Consider the following 14,604-nt stretch of genomic DNA (forward strand, 5'->3'; position numbering starts at 1 on the left):
ACACACACACACACACACACACACATCGCTGAGTGCAGAGCCAGGGGTAAGTCCTGAGCACAACTGGCTGTGGCAAAAAAAAATAAATACAGCTTAGAAAACCAAACAGTTGCTTCCACTATGTTTTTCTATGGTATGATTCTTTCTCAGGGTTCCAAATTGAAATGCAGTTAATAAGATTTTGCCGAACTACCTGTCATTGTATACCCAGCAGGAAAGTTTATCACGTGGTGTGGGTGGCTGTCCTTCAACTTTGGAGACTTTTTCCCAAATGTAGTTTCCATCTCTTCTTCGCAAATTAACAAAATAAAGCTTTTAAAAGAGGAGAAGACACTTAGGAGAGAGGCTACTTGAAAATTAAATTTACATCGAGAGGATTTGAAATACAAAATTACTACTATTACTTTTTCACTTTAAAAGGTAAAAATTTATACTTGATAAAATGAGACTTCTTTAGAAGCAAAAATAATATCTAGAACACCCTGAAATAGATAATTCCCCATTATTCTCTTGACCTATTTATAACAACAAATTATATACTTAAATCTGGAGCAGAGAGACACAGAAGAGCAAAACCACTGCATTTTCACTCTATATTTTATCCATTAAGAATCATAAAATAAATAATTTCAACAAATATCTTCTTTTAAAAATACTTTCAAACTTGTGATATGAAACAATACAGTAAAACTACATTTTGCTTCACTCCTGAATTGAAAGAAAATATTACTCCATTGCTGTATCCTTTGTCATCATATCCGCCAAAAACGTACAACTTTCCATTAATGCAAGCACCACAACTTCCTGACATGGAGGTAGGGAGCTCTCCTTCCATTAGGTGCATTGTCCTGCAGCAAGAATAACATGGAATTCCATAACTTTAAGAAAGTCAAAATAAAACTCCCTTTGACTTCCATGAGTAGTTTTTCAATAAACACTGTTACAATTACAATTAACATGTAATGGAAGCCAATACAGCAAAAACTCTAAGGTTCATGGTAAAGAATTTTCAACCTACTGGGTGAGGGGTCCGGGGGTTGGGGAATGACAGAAATTCTTCTACTGTCACCAGTATCAGGAACACTTAGTAGAATAAACAGTCTTCAGAGATAGCTTTAGTCTTGAAAGGCATGATAAAGTACAAAAGGTGGAGAAAGGATAGAGGGAAAGACAGTAAAATAAAATAAAGCACTAAAAATAAAGGGGAGACAATGTCGCAGTATGTTCTATGTTTCATCCTAAATACCCTTTAGTTTATGAAAAAAATTATAATATTAATATTGGACATTTTCCAATTTAAAATTACTTACCACAACCCACTATCAATATCATAGGTCCAAATTTCATCATTAGGCAAATATACTTCATTGTCTTCAATAGACTAAAAACATAGAATACATAAAATTATGTTTATCAATTATATAGTAACAGTTAAATATTTTCTCAGGATGGAGGAACTGCAATAAAAATACTATTAAAAAGATTAACAGGATAAAAAATTTAACATAAAGGCATTTTCTAAGAGAAAGTGAGAAAAAAGATTTAGAATACAAAATAGAAGTATATGAATGTCAAGAAAAGGACTCACGACAAGTGAAACTGAAAAGGGGATTCTATGTAATAGGTAAGGGAAACTAGTCAAATAACTACCTATGAGGCAGATGACTAAAACTACAAAGCTAAAGGAAAAAAGTAACATCATTAGATTAAAAAACAAAACAAAACCAGAAAAGGCAAAACAGGATAAAGGGAAGGAATAAAGAAAAGAAAAATTTTAAGGTATAAGGAACAGTGCCAGATTGGTTTATCACCTTGATTCAGCTAACATCTTTTCTGAGTGCCTACTATGTATATGGCATGGTATTTATAAAATGTAGAATCTGAGTATCCAAAAAAGTTTAACTAGTCAAAATGAGAATGTAGATTATGAAGTTAAAAAAACCTTAGGGGCTACAGGATTGGAGCAGGTCAGGGATGTGGCCAAGTGGTATAATAGTCGCCTTGCATGTGTGGCCCTAGGTTCAATTTCTGGCACCACACATGCATACTTATATACATGCATATCAACCACTGAACCAGGGATGTGGCTCAGTAATAGGGCATGCTCTCCCAAGAAGTTCTTCTATCCCAGCTCTGTGTGGCTCCTGGGTGTGACTTCCACAATAAAAACAAAAGTTAGGAGTTAAAATAAATCCTTGCATAAACCTGTCAAAATTTCTTGAGTCTATCAAATAATTTTAGGGCTGAAGCAATAGTACATTGGGTAGGGAATTTATTTTGCACACAGTGGAACTGGGTTTAGACGTCTCAGGACCTGGTATGGCCCCCTGTGCCAATCAAGAGTGATCCCTGAGTGGAGAGCCAAGAGTTAATCCTGTGCACAACCAGGTATGGTCCAATATGCAACGATAATTTTAAATAGTTTGGTTTATGAATGGTTTGAGGGTACTGCCTGGTACTGCTCAGAGGTTACTCTTATCAGTACTTGGGGGACCATAGGAATCAAACCAAGGTCAACTGCGTGCAAGGTATGTGCCTTAATTCCTGTACCATCTGTTTGGTCTCTAAAAATAGCATTAAAAACAATTTAGAAATTTTTAAGGGGCCAGAAAGATCAAGGTAATGAGTTCAAACCTTAGTGACATTGCATAAACTAAGAAGAGTCGTGTAGTTTTTGATTGCCATAAAGAGGAAAAAAAAAAAGACTTCAAAGCAATGAAAAGAGTTCAACTCCAGTAGTACCTGCAAGTGATGACATCATCCTGACAGCCCTGCTGGTAAGGATCCTGGCAAAACAAAGTCCTGAAAGATGGCTAAGTGACCGAGAAAGTACCCAGAGCAAGCATGAGCTACTGAGCTCAATGCCTGGTATGATATATGTGTATTATACCACCTTATTTCTGGGGTCTACTGCTATGAGCAAAAAAATTTTTTTCTAAGGCTATCTGATACATAAATTAATAAAATGTTATGGAAGTTTAGGCAATTTTCTTATTGCTGTTAAAATAATAAGTGAGGGGCTAGAGTGATAGCACAGCGAGTAGGGCATTTGCCTTGCACGCGGCCAACCCAGGTTCGATTCCCAGCATCCCATATGGTCCCCTGAACACCGCTAGGAGTAATTCCTGAGTGCAGAGCCAGGAGTAACCCCTGAGTATCGCCAGGTGTGACCCAAAAAGCAAAAATAAATAAACAAATAAATAAATTAAATAAAAAAGTGAACTATTAGCTCTTTCTCCCCCTTCCCTGTAATCACATACAAAGGAAGAAAATCGTTCTACTAATTCCAAGAAAACATCAATCATGTCTGAGGAAGCCACTTTAGATGACCAAATAAAGAATAATTGTTAGATGAGTCAGTTACATGATCTTAAGGCTTAATGCATCTCCGACTCCATTAGCCTCATGTGGGCACCTTTACTATAGGAATATTATAAAAACAGATTCTGTGGCTTTTCTATTTAAAACCCTTCAATGGTTCCCTACTATTCTTAGGATAGTCTACTATAATTTTGTGCTACATAGTACTTGATACCTTTTCTAACTTCATCTTGAGTTCCTAAATCTGTGCAATTTCCTTGTATTAGGGGCTTCATCTGTGATCTTCTCTTGGAACATTTCCCCAGAATTTGTCTATTTGCTCATTCTTTAATAATCAGTTTAAATGTTATCGCTTTTTAGTTTATTAGAATAAAATTAAGAGATGGCCAGAGACATAGTATAGTGGACAAGGAGCTTGCCTTGCATACACCAGATCTATTCAATCCCTGGTATAGCATATGTTCCTCCATATACCTCCAGGAATGATCCCTAAGCATAGAGCTCTAAGCACAAATGGATGTGCTCTCCCCCTCCCCCTTGCAAAAAAAATTAAAAGGTTCCAGGACTGAGCATATGCTTTGCATGCAGGAGATGCAGGTTCAATCCCCAGTGCCACATGGTCCCCTGATCACTGCCTGGTATGGCCAGAAACAGCAACAATAACAACAGCTGAAAAAAAGATTATGTCTCTATTAAGTGGTCTCACATAATTCTACACATGGCCTTGAAGTATTCATTCTTTATCACACCAACTACCACCCACTAAAGTATATGCTTAAGGAGTACATGAATCATGTTTGTCTTGTTCCCAGAGTCTGGGACAATGCTTTATACATAGGAAAAAGGGATGTCTGTTGATATGAGTGAATGTGTGATTAATACTGGTTAAATCAACTCCATGCTTACTTCATTTTAGTGTGTATGTGTTTGAGTGAAGTAGACATTTCATTTAAAAAGGGAAAAAAACTATTCAAGAGAATGCAAACTGCTACAGGGAAAAGAGGTCATGGACTAAAAAGAAGCAAAATAAAGAAATTACACACCCCAATATAGGATGTAGGCAATTCGACAATTCTAAAAATGCAGTGGCACCTGTTTTTCTTTGTGAAAGTGTTGGGGATATAGCTGGTACTGCTGTGGGACTACTCCAGGCTCTGCCTGAGTCGCTCCCAGCAGTGCTCAGGGCTTACTCATGGCTCTGTGCTTAGGGGTCACTTTAGAAGGTACTCAGTCAGAAGACCACATGCAATGCCAGGGATCAAAACAAAATTGGCTGCAAGCAAGATAATGCCTTAACTTCTGTAATATTTCTCCAGTATCCATCATCTGATTTTTCCCCCCAGATTTTATTGAATCACCATGAGATAGTTATAAAAAGTTGTTCATGATGAAGTTTCAATTGTACAATGTTCCAACCCTCATACCTTTACTAGTGTACATATTCTACCACCAATGTCCCCCGTTTCCCTCTAGCCACCTCCCCTGTTTTTTGGCATTATGGTTTGCAATATAGGTACTGAAAAATTATCATGTAAATCCCTTTACCTCCTTTCAGCACTCACTTCTTGTCCAGAGAGATCATTTCCAACTATCATTGTCATAGTGGTCTCTTCTTTGTACTAACTGTCCTCCCCATCCACCACTTGTGGCAAGCTTCTAACCATGGACCAGTTCTGGCTTTGTTTCCACTGCCTTTGGCTATTAGTCTCCTACTCTGATTTTTTAAAAAGCTCTTTTCACTACTTTTTAAAACAATAATGCAGAAGCACAGTGAACTAAAGAACTGAAGAGACTAATTCCTATTCTTTTACATATTTTTCTTCTAAATGATGCCTTATTTTCTATATCGTTTTCCTTCTTGACTGGATCATTCCTATCGGTACTCAAATATGCCCTGATATTACTCATCTTTAAAAGCACTTCCTCTTGAGACAAGAGAGACAGTATGTGGGATAAAGATGCTTGCTTTGCATACAGATGACTCCCCAGTTTCATTCCCTGAACCATATGTGGTACCCTGACCATTGCCAGGAATGATTCCTGAGCACAGATCCAAGAATAAGCCCTAAGCATTCTAAGGTGTTTCAACCCCCACCCCAATAAATTTACCAAAAAAAAAAAAAACCCACAAAAAACCTTTTTAAGTCCTACTACTCTCATACTTCTAACAAACCTTTCCAACTCACTACAGGGCTATATCCAGTATCTTACCTCTCACCTTCCAATAACCCAGACTAATCTAGTTTTTCAATCCCAATTATTACACTTAAAACTTCTTGTTAAAATCACCCTACATGGGGCTAGAGCGATAGCACAGTGGTTAGGGCGTTTGCCTTGCACGCGGCTGACCCGGGATCAATTCCCAGCATCCCATATGGTCCCCTGAGCACTGCCAGGAGTGATTCCTGAATGCAAAGCCAGTAGTAACCCCTGAGCATCGCTGGGTATGACCCAAAAAAGGAAAAAAAAGTCACCCTACAAAGAGAGGACTAGTAAATAAATGTATACAGAAATATAAACCAAAATATGGGCTATATTTTTAAAAAGAATTTTAAACACATAAAGTGGGAAAACTAAGTCTAATCAGAATTAAGATCAGGGGGCTGGGAGTAGGGGTAGAATATTGGTCTGGCATGTATGAGGCTCTGGATTTGATTTCCTGCATCAACTCATGCCCTGTCCCTCTGCCCTGAGAAAACAAAACAAGACTACATTAGGAACTAATAGACTGAAAACAAGGAATATCTGAAATAACAAAGGCTTAGGATTTTATAAAACAATTAAATTTTTTGTTTTTTCCATTTCTTTTGTTTTTTTTAATTCTTCTCTTTGCTTTGACTTTATAGAAACTATATGATTTCTAGTTATATATTAACTGATTAGTTAATTTCTATTTTAATACTTAACAATATTCAAAAGCTACTAATTTCCTTCTTCCCATAGATAAAATCTTTCGAAGAGTTTTAAGTCTGATGACCCCTTCAATAGTCCTCCTTTCAAAATAAGCATCAAAAGAAGTTTTTATCTTTTGACATTTGCATCTATTCTGATATTTACCAATACCCTGTCATACTATTCCAAGCTACATAGATGTTTTAATGTTAATGAAATAGATTTTAAGGTAAATATTTCTACAAGGAGGATAATTACAAAGCCATAAAATGTACAATTAACTAGAAAGATAAAATTATAAATTCATAAAAGCCTGAAAAAGGTAAGCATAAAAATACAGATATACATGGAAAAAAAAGTCTTACTGGATCATACAGAAAAGCTACTATACCCACAGTAGGAATTCCTAATATCCATGACACTAATTGATGGAACAGGAAATAAAGCAATAAAGATACAGGCAATTTGAACCGTGTAATTAGCAAAGTTGATGAAATGAACACATATAAAACACCTCACCCAATAACTGTAACTGAAATTTTTTGTTTGTTTTGGTGCCAAACCAGTGCTTAAGGGTTACTTTTGATTTGATGGATAAATCCAGAGTGATTTTCATAAAATTAAATTCAGCCACATGGCACTGAACAACCTGGCTAGGATAGCAAGCATAAATTGATACAGCCTAAATTACATATCACCAAAATCCAAGCAATGTATGAATCTTAACAACATGTGAACTAAAGAATTGTCATGAAAGAAAACAAATCATGGGACTGAAGCACTAATACAGCAGGTAGGGTGTTTGCTTTGCAATGTGGCCAACCCGTGTTCAATTCCCAGCATCCCATATGGCCCCCTGAGCACTGCCAGGAGTAATTCCTGAGTGCAAAGCCAGAAGTAACCCCTGTGCATTCCCAGGTGTGACCCAAAAAGAAAAGAAAAATTGATATTCCAAAAATAAATACTGTTTAGAGATGCAAACATATAATAAAAAAAATCAACAAGAAATCAATATAGCAATATCCTATAAAGATAGGAGTTGGAGGGACTGGATAATACAGCATGGAAGGCACTTGCCTTGCATGCATCTGACTGGGGTTCAATCTCCAACACTTCGTATGGTCCCACCACCCCACTATGAGTACCCTTAAGTGCAGAGTCAGGAGAAAAGCCTTGAGCACAGCTAGATATGGCACAAAAACAAACAAAAAAATGGGATTGGAGGAGTAATTTAATAAAGGATAAACAGAAAGCATCTAATAATCTTTCTTAATTACTGCAAATTGAACAAATGTTTGCCTTTAATTTATACTTACTTTACACATTTATTAGTATATTTCAAATTACCAATGAATTAAAACTTAAGAATTATTAAGCAAGGCCAGAGCAATACAGTGGGATAAGGCACTTGCTTTGCATGCTATCAATCTGGGTTCAATCCCCAGCAACAATATATGGTACACCACGCACTCCAAGGAGTGACCCCTGAGTGCAGAGCCAGGAGTAAGGATCATGCAGCACAGGTGTAGCCCCTTCACACACACACTCTCCACCCCCTGCCCAAGAAAGAAGAAATATTTAGTTCACAGAACCATCACAGAAAAGAAAATTCAGCCAAAGGAGAAGCAAGGTCTAAAACTACACCAAAAAAAGATCTCATTAATAAACTGCTGAAGTCACTGATGGGCATCATACTGCAATTATGGCATCACATTTTATGGAGGACCTTGATCTTAACACGTACCCTCCATCAAGCCTGATTTTACATCTTAACTGTTGCTTCTACTTCTAGCAGAGAATTCTGAGGTCAAGCCAGCTACCTACAACCTAGCAAAAGAGACTGTAAAAGTGAACACCGGGTTTTTTCAGATTCTTTCTTAATTGGGTAGCTTTACTGAGTTATGTACAGTTCTAGGCATGAGATACAGTAGGAAAATACAAATCCTATCTTTATAAAAGTCACATTATACCAGTGTAGGAATGAAGTAGTCCAACAACTAAATTATTACCCAAATAAGACTCATTCCATGGGGAATAAATAATACAAAGGAAGGTGAGTTAAATTCTAGGCACCCACATGACAAAAATGACCTATTTGATTTTCTAGGAATATATAATGTTTTATAGAGTATACACACTAAAGGTTTTTAATACATATTGCTAATTTCTCTTAAAATAAAGTTATACAAATTTGTACTCCCTTTGCTAATCTATGTAAAATTCAATTGCCCAGCATCATCTTAATCTCTGCAAAATGGAGAAGACTTCATTGCTGTTTTCAATTGGGTTTTGTTGATTCATACTGTATTTGTATTTCTTTTGTACACTGCTTGTGCATATTCACTGCTCACTTTACAATGGCAAATTTTCCTGTCACTTACTTTGCAAATACCTTTCCTGGTTTGTCATTTTGCCTTCTCAGTTTATGGTGTTTTCTTAAGTTTGATTTGCCTATCACCTATTCTTTGGACAAATTTTCTTTCCCCAACTTAAGATTTTACATAAGTCACAATTTTTTTCTGGTATAGTTTAATTTTCCTACATATAACTCTTTAATCTTATAACACCAATATCACTTTCCCTTCTTCCAGGAACATATTTGGATAAGGAATCATTTTTTCTAGGATTGAAATTCTACAAAGTAATTCTGCAAGTTTGGCAGTTTATGTAATTTCTTTTCCAATTCATCATACTATCTCAATACATGAGTAATGACTGGATTATTATAATATTGTGATATGTTTTAATGCCTCACTCTTCAAGCCTCCCACTTTTTTTTTTGGAAGTTCTCATATTTATTTATTTATTTATTTATTTTTGGCTATTTGGGTCACACCCAGTGATTCACAGGGATTACTTCTTTTTTTTTAAATTTATTTATTGAATCGCTGTGGGAAAAGTTACAAAGCTTTCAGGTTTAGGTCTCGGTCATGCAAATATTAATCACATTTCCCTTTACCAATACTTATTTTTCACCACGAAGAACCCCAATAAACTCCCCCCCCCATGCCGGTGAGGCAGATGAATTCTAGTTAACACTCTATCTACTTTGACTAGCTTCATTGTTTCGATAAAAGTTGCACCATTTGCCTCCCACTTTTTCTTTGAAAAAAAATTAAAAATTTCAAAGCTTCTTTCCTGTAATTTCATATCCATAATAGAAATATGCATTTAATATAATTTATGTATGTATGTTCTGAAATGCAAAATGTCTTAATATCAGTTGTTATGTAATTAAAACTACTGGTATGATTAAGTCATAGAGGAAAGCTTATCATCCACAAATATGCTTGACATACCACTTTTTCTCAACAAAGCCATGATACCACTCACAATGTTTACATATTCCTAGAAGCAGCACTGAGCCTTGCATGACTTAGTAATTTGGAAAGAACATGGGAGAACTAAAAACAAAAAAATATTTGGCATCACATAAAACTTACCTTTTACTTTAATCAGCATGGCTACTCTTACCTTCAGAGGCAAAGCTATACTCTGATAATGTCCTTTAGAATATGTGTGACAATAGAGCAATGAACAATTTAAACAAATATTATGAGCCATTAAAGTTCTAGGATTAAATATGTTTATCAACTTAAAATGTTCATTGTAGACTCTGTGTTAATGAGAAGGAAAATTGCATTTAAAAGATATAATTTAGAATTAAGTGACCATATTCTTAATGACTTACTATTGCATCACTCCCAGATCCCATGATCATTTAGCTATCTTCTATTCAGAAAAATCTGAACAAAAAATTTACTAAAATAATTATTTTTCTCTCTATGGCATTTCTTCTTTTAAGTCTTCGTCTCTCTTCCACCTAGATACCTAACACATATTTTAACTACTGATAATGAGGTAAGAAAAGCAGAATGGAGAACTGTTATCAGGTGGATAAAAGGATCATCTCAAGTAACTGAAGAGAGAAAAAAGCCAGTTTCAACCAATTACTGAAGTATGCTTGGAGAACAAAACTCTGACCCTATTTTCAGTTTTCCCCTCATCAAGCACATAATACATATTAATTCACACACTCACTAGCTGCACAGATGCCGATGATACACAAGATGTATGAACATTTAGTCCTTATATATGGTACAACTTTAGCATCACCTAAAATCATACAAGCTATACCTAAACCCTTATGGAGTCTCCCCTTTAGTTCACTCCTTAAAAACCCTTGCCACAAAGGTCAGAGTGCTAGTAGAGTGGGTAGAGCACTTCCCTTGCATATGGTCAATCCTTGTTTGATCCCCAGCAGCCCATGATTACCCAAGCACCACCAGGAGTGATTCCTAAGTGCAGAGTCTGGAGTAACCCTTGAGCATTACCAGGTGTAACCCAAAACAAACAAACAAACAAAAAACTCAAAAAAAAAAAAAAACTAGCTCAAAGATCAAGTAGAAATAACTCCCAGAATACCCACACCCATGCTTCAGATATGTATTATCTTTAAGATAACTTTTTTGCTCTTATCCACATGCTATCTTGTTCTTAAATTTTTTCCTATGAGTAAATAAGAACCGTGCATTCAAGGTGACTCATGTCTCTTGAGAACCAAAGAGCTCAATTTCATTCCAGCCTAGGTGCTGCTATTCCTGAGACTTAGTTGGCAGAGTTTAATTCCCAGACCAAGCAGATGAATCAGACTGGTGTGAGGTGTGACCTTACTGGCCACTTGGAGGTATTGGTAAAGTAAATGCCAAGCAAGAATTTACTTGGGTTCTCCCTTATTTCTTTTCTTTTTTTTTTTTTTTTTGGCCACACACAGTGGTGCTCAGGGCTTACTTCTGCCTTTGTATTCATGAATCACTCCTGGCAGTGCTCATGGGACCATACGCAGTGCCAGGACTTGAGTTGGCCATGTGGAAGCCAAGTGCCTTATACTCATTGAACTATGTCTCCCATCCAAGTCCTCCCTAATTTCTGTGTTCCGAGAAGTTCGGAAAGGAGAGATGAAATTCACTGAGTCCTCCCTTATTTCTGTGGCCTGACTTCCAGCAACAATAATCCTTGGAAATCAAAAAGTAGTAGACGTGATGGAAATCTGTGTGGTCCCTTCTAAAATGGTTCTTAGAAACACTCCATTCGTGGAGGTAAAAGTAGTAGGGGAAAAATATTTCTACTTAATGACAACCACCTGAAGACTTCCCATCTTACCAATCACACCTTTTCACAATTAAACTTAGATGAAAAAATTCAGAATTGGGGGCTGGAGAAATAGTATAGGGGTTAAGGTGCTTCTCTTGCAAGCAGAGGCTGGCGATTGATCCCCAGCACATTATCTAATACCCTAACCCCTACCAGAAGTGATACTCCAGCCCAAGTCAGGCATAAGCTCTGAGTACCACTGAGTCTGACCAAAAACCAAACAAAAATTCAGACATTAAATTTATGGATTCAAAAAAACTATAGTCACCAGATGTTAACTATTGAAGAACACTAGTTTTAAACAAAAAATTACTTTTACAATATCAAAAATCAATGTAGCAGATGAACTTTGTAAGTTCATCTATACTTCCAAGTGGCTGTTCAAAAATGGTCAAAATATTTCTTCTGCGCAACCACCAAAATAGACTATAAGAACAAATGGTGCAAATATTACAAGAAATCATAGTAACCTAGTCTGTTAGGGAAAAAAAAAAACTTTGAAAAATTCAATATACTTAAGATTGGAATCTGATGCCCTGAAGTCAAATAGTGACTTAAGTTGTTTCTATTCAATGACTCATCCATCTCATTTTAAAAATAAGGATATTACGTACAACGTATCCTTAAGACTTAATAAGATTAGGGATAAAACGCTTCCTAGCACTTGCCAGGTATAGTAGGCACTCAAAGGTTAGTTTTCATTTTTTCCATCCTCATTCTGCACTAAAGACACAATCGAAACATCGAGAGCCAACCTGCATGTGACAATCACTTAGCATAGACAGTACGTACTTTATTTCAGAGAGTGACTCAATCAGGTTACATCACATATAATAATATAGAAACAGAGACGTCGTTCTACTTTCACTAGAACTTCCAGACCGGGTTTTGTCTTTTTTTTTTTTTTTTTTTGTCTTTAATCATCTGTACACTAAGGGCGTAGGCATATATTTCTGAACGATTTGTCCAGCTGGAGAATCCATGATTCGATAATCCCATGATCACAGAAAAACCAAGTACGTACATTCAAACGTTCATTGTGATAAGAATTTTTCAACACACACGCTATATTTGAGACGGGGGAGGGGGGCTTTGCTCATTACCCACTAGAAAGGAAGCCTAACGGAAAAAAAAATGCTAGGTCATATTTAAAGGCTTCGGGGATTTCGATATGTCGAATTACGCCACAAGAATAAGGGAAATAATATATATATATATATATATACATATACATATATGTATATAAAAACCACACGGCGTCCTCGGGGTGCCTTTCAGTCTGCGCAAACAGGTCAAGCCAATGAATCACGCAGTAACTGATTCTGGGCTTAGGAGGCAGCGGCTTGGGGGGCGGGCAGGGAGCTGGAGAGTCCCCGGGAAGCGCCCGCGAAGCCGCCTTGGAAGGCTACCACCGAGGAAGCGTGAGTGGGGCGGCGTCCGGCCCGGGAGCGCCGGGAGCCTCGGCCGCGGACCGGCCCCCTCCTCGGCGCCGGGGAGAGGCGGGCGCCCGGCGTCCGCTCTTGGCCCCGGGCCGGCGGGCTCCCGCCGCCAGGCCGCCCCGTCCCGCCTCTTCCCCTTACCACGTAGCCCCCCCACACGTAGAGGAAGTTTTCGTCCACCACCGCGCAGTGGCCGCTGCGCTCCTCGGCCACGCAGAAGAGCTGCGCGTCCGCCATCGCGCAGCCGCTGGGCCGGGCCGCTCGCGACGCGTCTCAGCCCCGGCCCAGGGCGCAGCCTCTCCTCCCGCCCCGCTCCTCCGCGCACGAACGGAACGCGGCGAGGGTCGAGATTGTTGGGGAGGCGGAAGCAGGGCCGCGGCGGCGGGCGGCTGGCGGCGGCCCGGACCCGCGGTGCCCAGGAGCGCCGAGGCGAGCCCCGAGCTGCTCCGGGTTCGACGTGCTCGAAAGATGGCCACGGAGGTTCCTCGGACGCTGCTGGATGGCTCCTACTGCCCGCTCCCCCGGGTGGCCCGTTGCTCCGCTTAGGGTGGCACTGATTGGTCGGTGCGATCTTAGGCTGTTTCTGATTGGACGGCCGCCTCGTGCCGCCGCCGCTGCTGCTTCTGCTGCTGCTGTGATAGACATCGGTCATCAGTATGTTAATAAATTGATGCTAATAGAGGGTTTGCCTTTTCCAATCGACCCCCGGCACAGAAAACTATTCGTAGAATGGTGTGAATATGTGATATATATGTATATGTATATGAATATGTGATATATATCGCATGTATCAGATATATCAGATATTTATAGGACATATGTATTCCCCCCCTAAAACAAGTCACAGTCAGGCGTTAATACCTAGTCTGCCTCCTGTTGCAGGGCATTTTTTAGTTATTTAAATTTTTTGTTTGTTTGATTTGGGCTATGCCTGGCAATGCTCAAGTTTTATTCCTAGCTCTGCACTCAGGAATCACTCCTAATGGTGTTCTGGGATTCTCATGGCATGCTGGGGAAAGAAATACTGGTGGGTCATGTTCAAAGTAAGCGCCTTTCCTGATGTACTATCTATCCGGCCCCATGCAAAGGATTTGTAAAGAGTGCTAAATCACATTTCACTATTGAATCAAGTTCTATTGGATACAGTCATCCCATTCTTCAAGTACTTTTACACCACACTAAAGTTCTGAGTATTTTTAACAAGGACCATATAGCCCACCTGCTGAGATTATTTTCTTTTTCATATATATAAAGGTAAAAAAGGTAAAGGCCCTCCCGTTGATCGTCGATTTGCTCGAGCGGGCCCAGTAATGTCTCCATTGGAGACTTTGTTGTTATTGTGTTTGGCATATCGAATACTCTCGGTAGCTTATATTTTATTAGTGAAACACCATGAGGTACAGTTGTAGATTTACAAATTTTTGTGCTTGGGTTTCGATTAAACAATGATCAAATACCCATCCCTCCACCAGTGCCCATTTTCCACCACCACTAATCCCAGTATCCCTCCCACACCATCCCCCCATCCCACCCTGCCTCTGTGACAGGGCATTTCCTTTTGTTCTCTCTCTCCCTTTGGGTGTTGTGATCTGCAAAAGAGGCATTGAGTGGCAATCATGTTCGGTCCATAGTCTACTTTCAGCATGCATCTCCGATCCTGGGAGGATCCTCCAAACACCCTTTATTTGGTGCTCCCTTCTCTATCTGAGCTGCCCTTTCCCCTAGAATGCCCTGCTGGCCTCTAAGCTATGGAGTAATCCTCCTGGTACTGATCTCGGCTATTCTTGGGTATTAATCT

General features: G+C 38.7%; 1 protein-coding gene across 1 annotated transcript in view; it reads right to left on the reverse strand.

The window, feature by feature from the left end:
* Positions 1–13,321, reverse strand: part of KLHDC1 (kelch domain containing 1) — a 46,050-nt gene extending 32,729 nt beyond the window's left edge. The window contains exons 1-4 of the mRNA XM_056133571.1: positions 12,948–13,321; positions 1,311–1,381; positions 731–848; positions 194–312 (exon numbers count right to left, since the gene is read on the reverse strand). Coding sequence (XP_055989546.1) covers positions 194–312; positions 731–848; positions 1,311–1,381; positions 12,948–13,043 — 404 coding nt within the window. The 5' untranslated portion in view covers positions 13,044–13,321. The remainder of the gene's footprint in view (positions 1–193; positions 313–730; positions 849–1,310; positions 1,382–12,947) is intronic.
* Between the last annotated feature and the right edge of the window lie 1,283 nt (positions 13,322–14,604).

Source organism: Sorex fumeus, unplaced genomic scaffold, assembly GCF_029834395.1.
Source record: "Sorex fumeus unplaced genomic scaffold, SorFum_2.1 ptg000098l, whole genome shotgun sequence".
NCBI lineage: Eukaryota > Metazoa > Chordata > Mammalia > Eulipotyphla > Soricidae > Sorex > Sorex fumeus.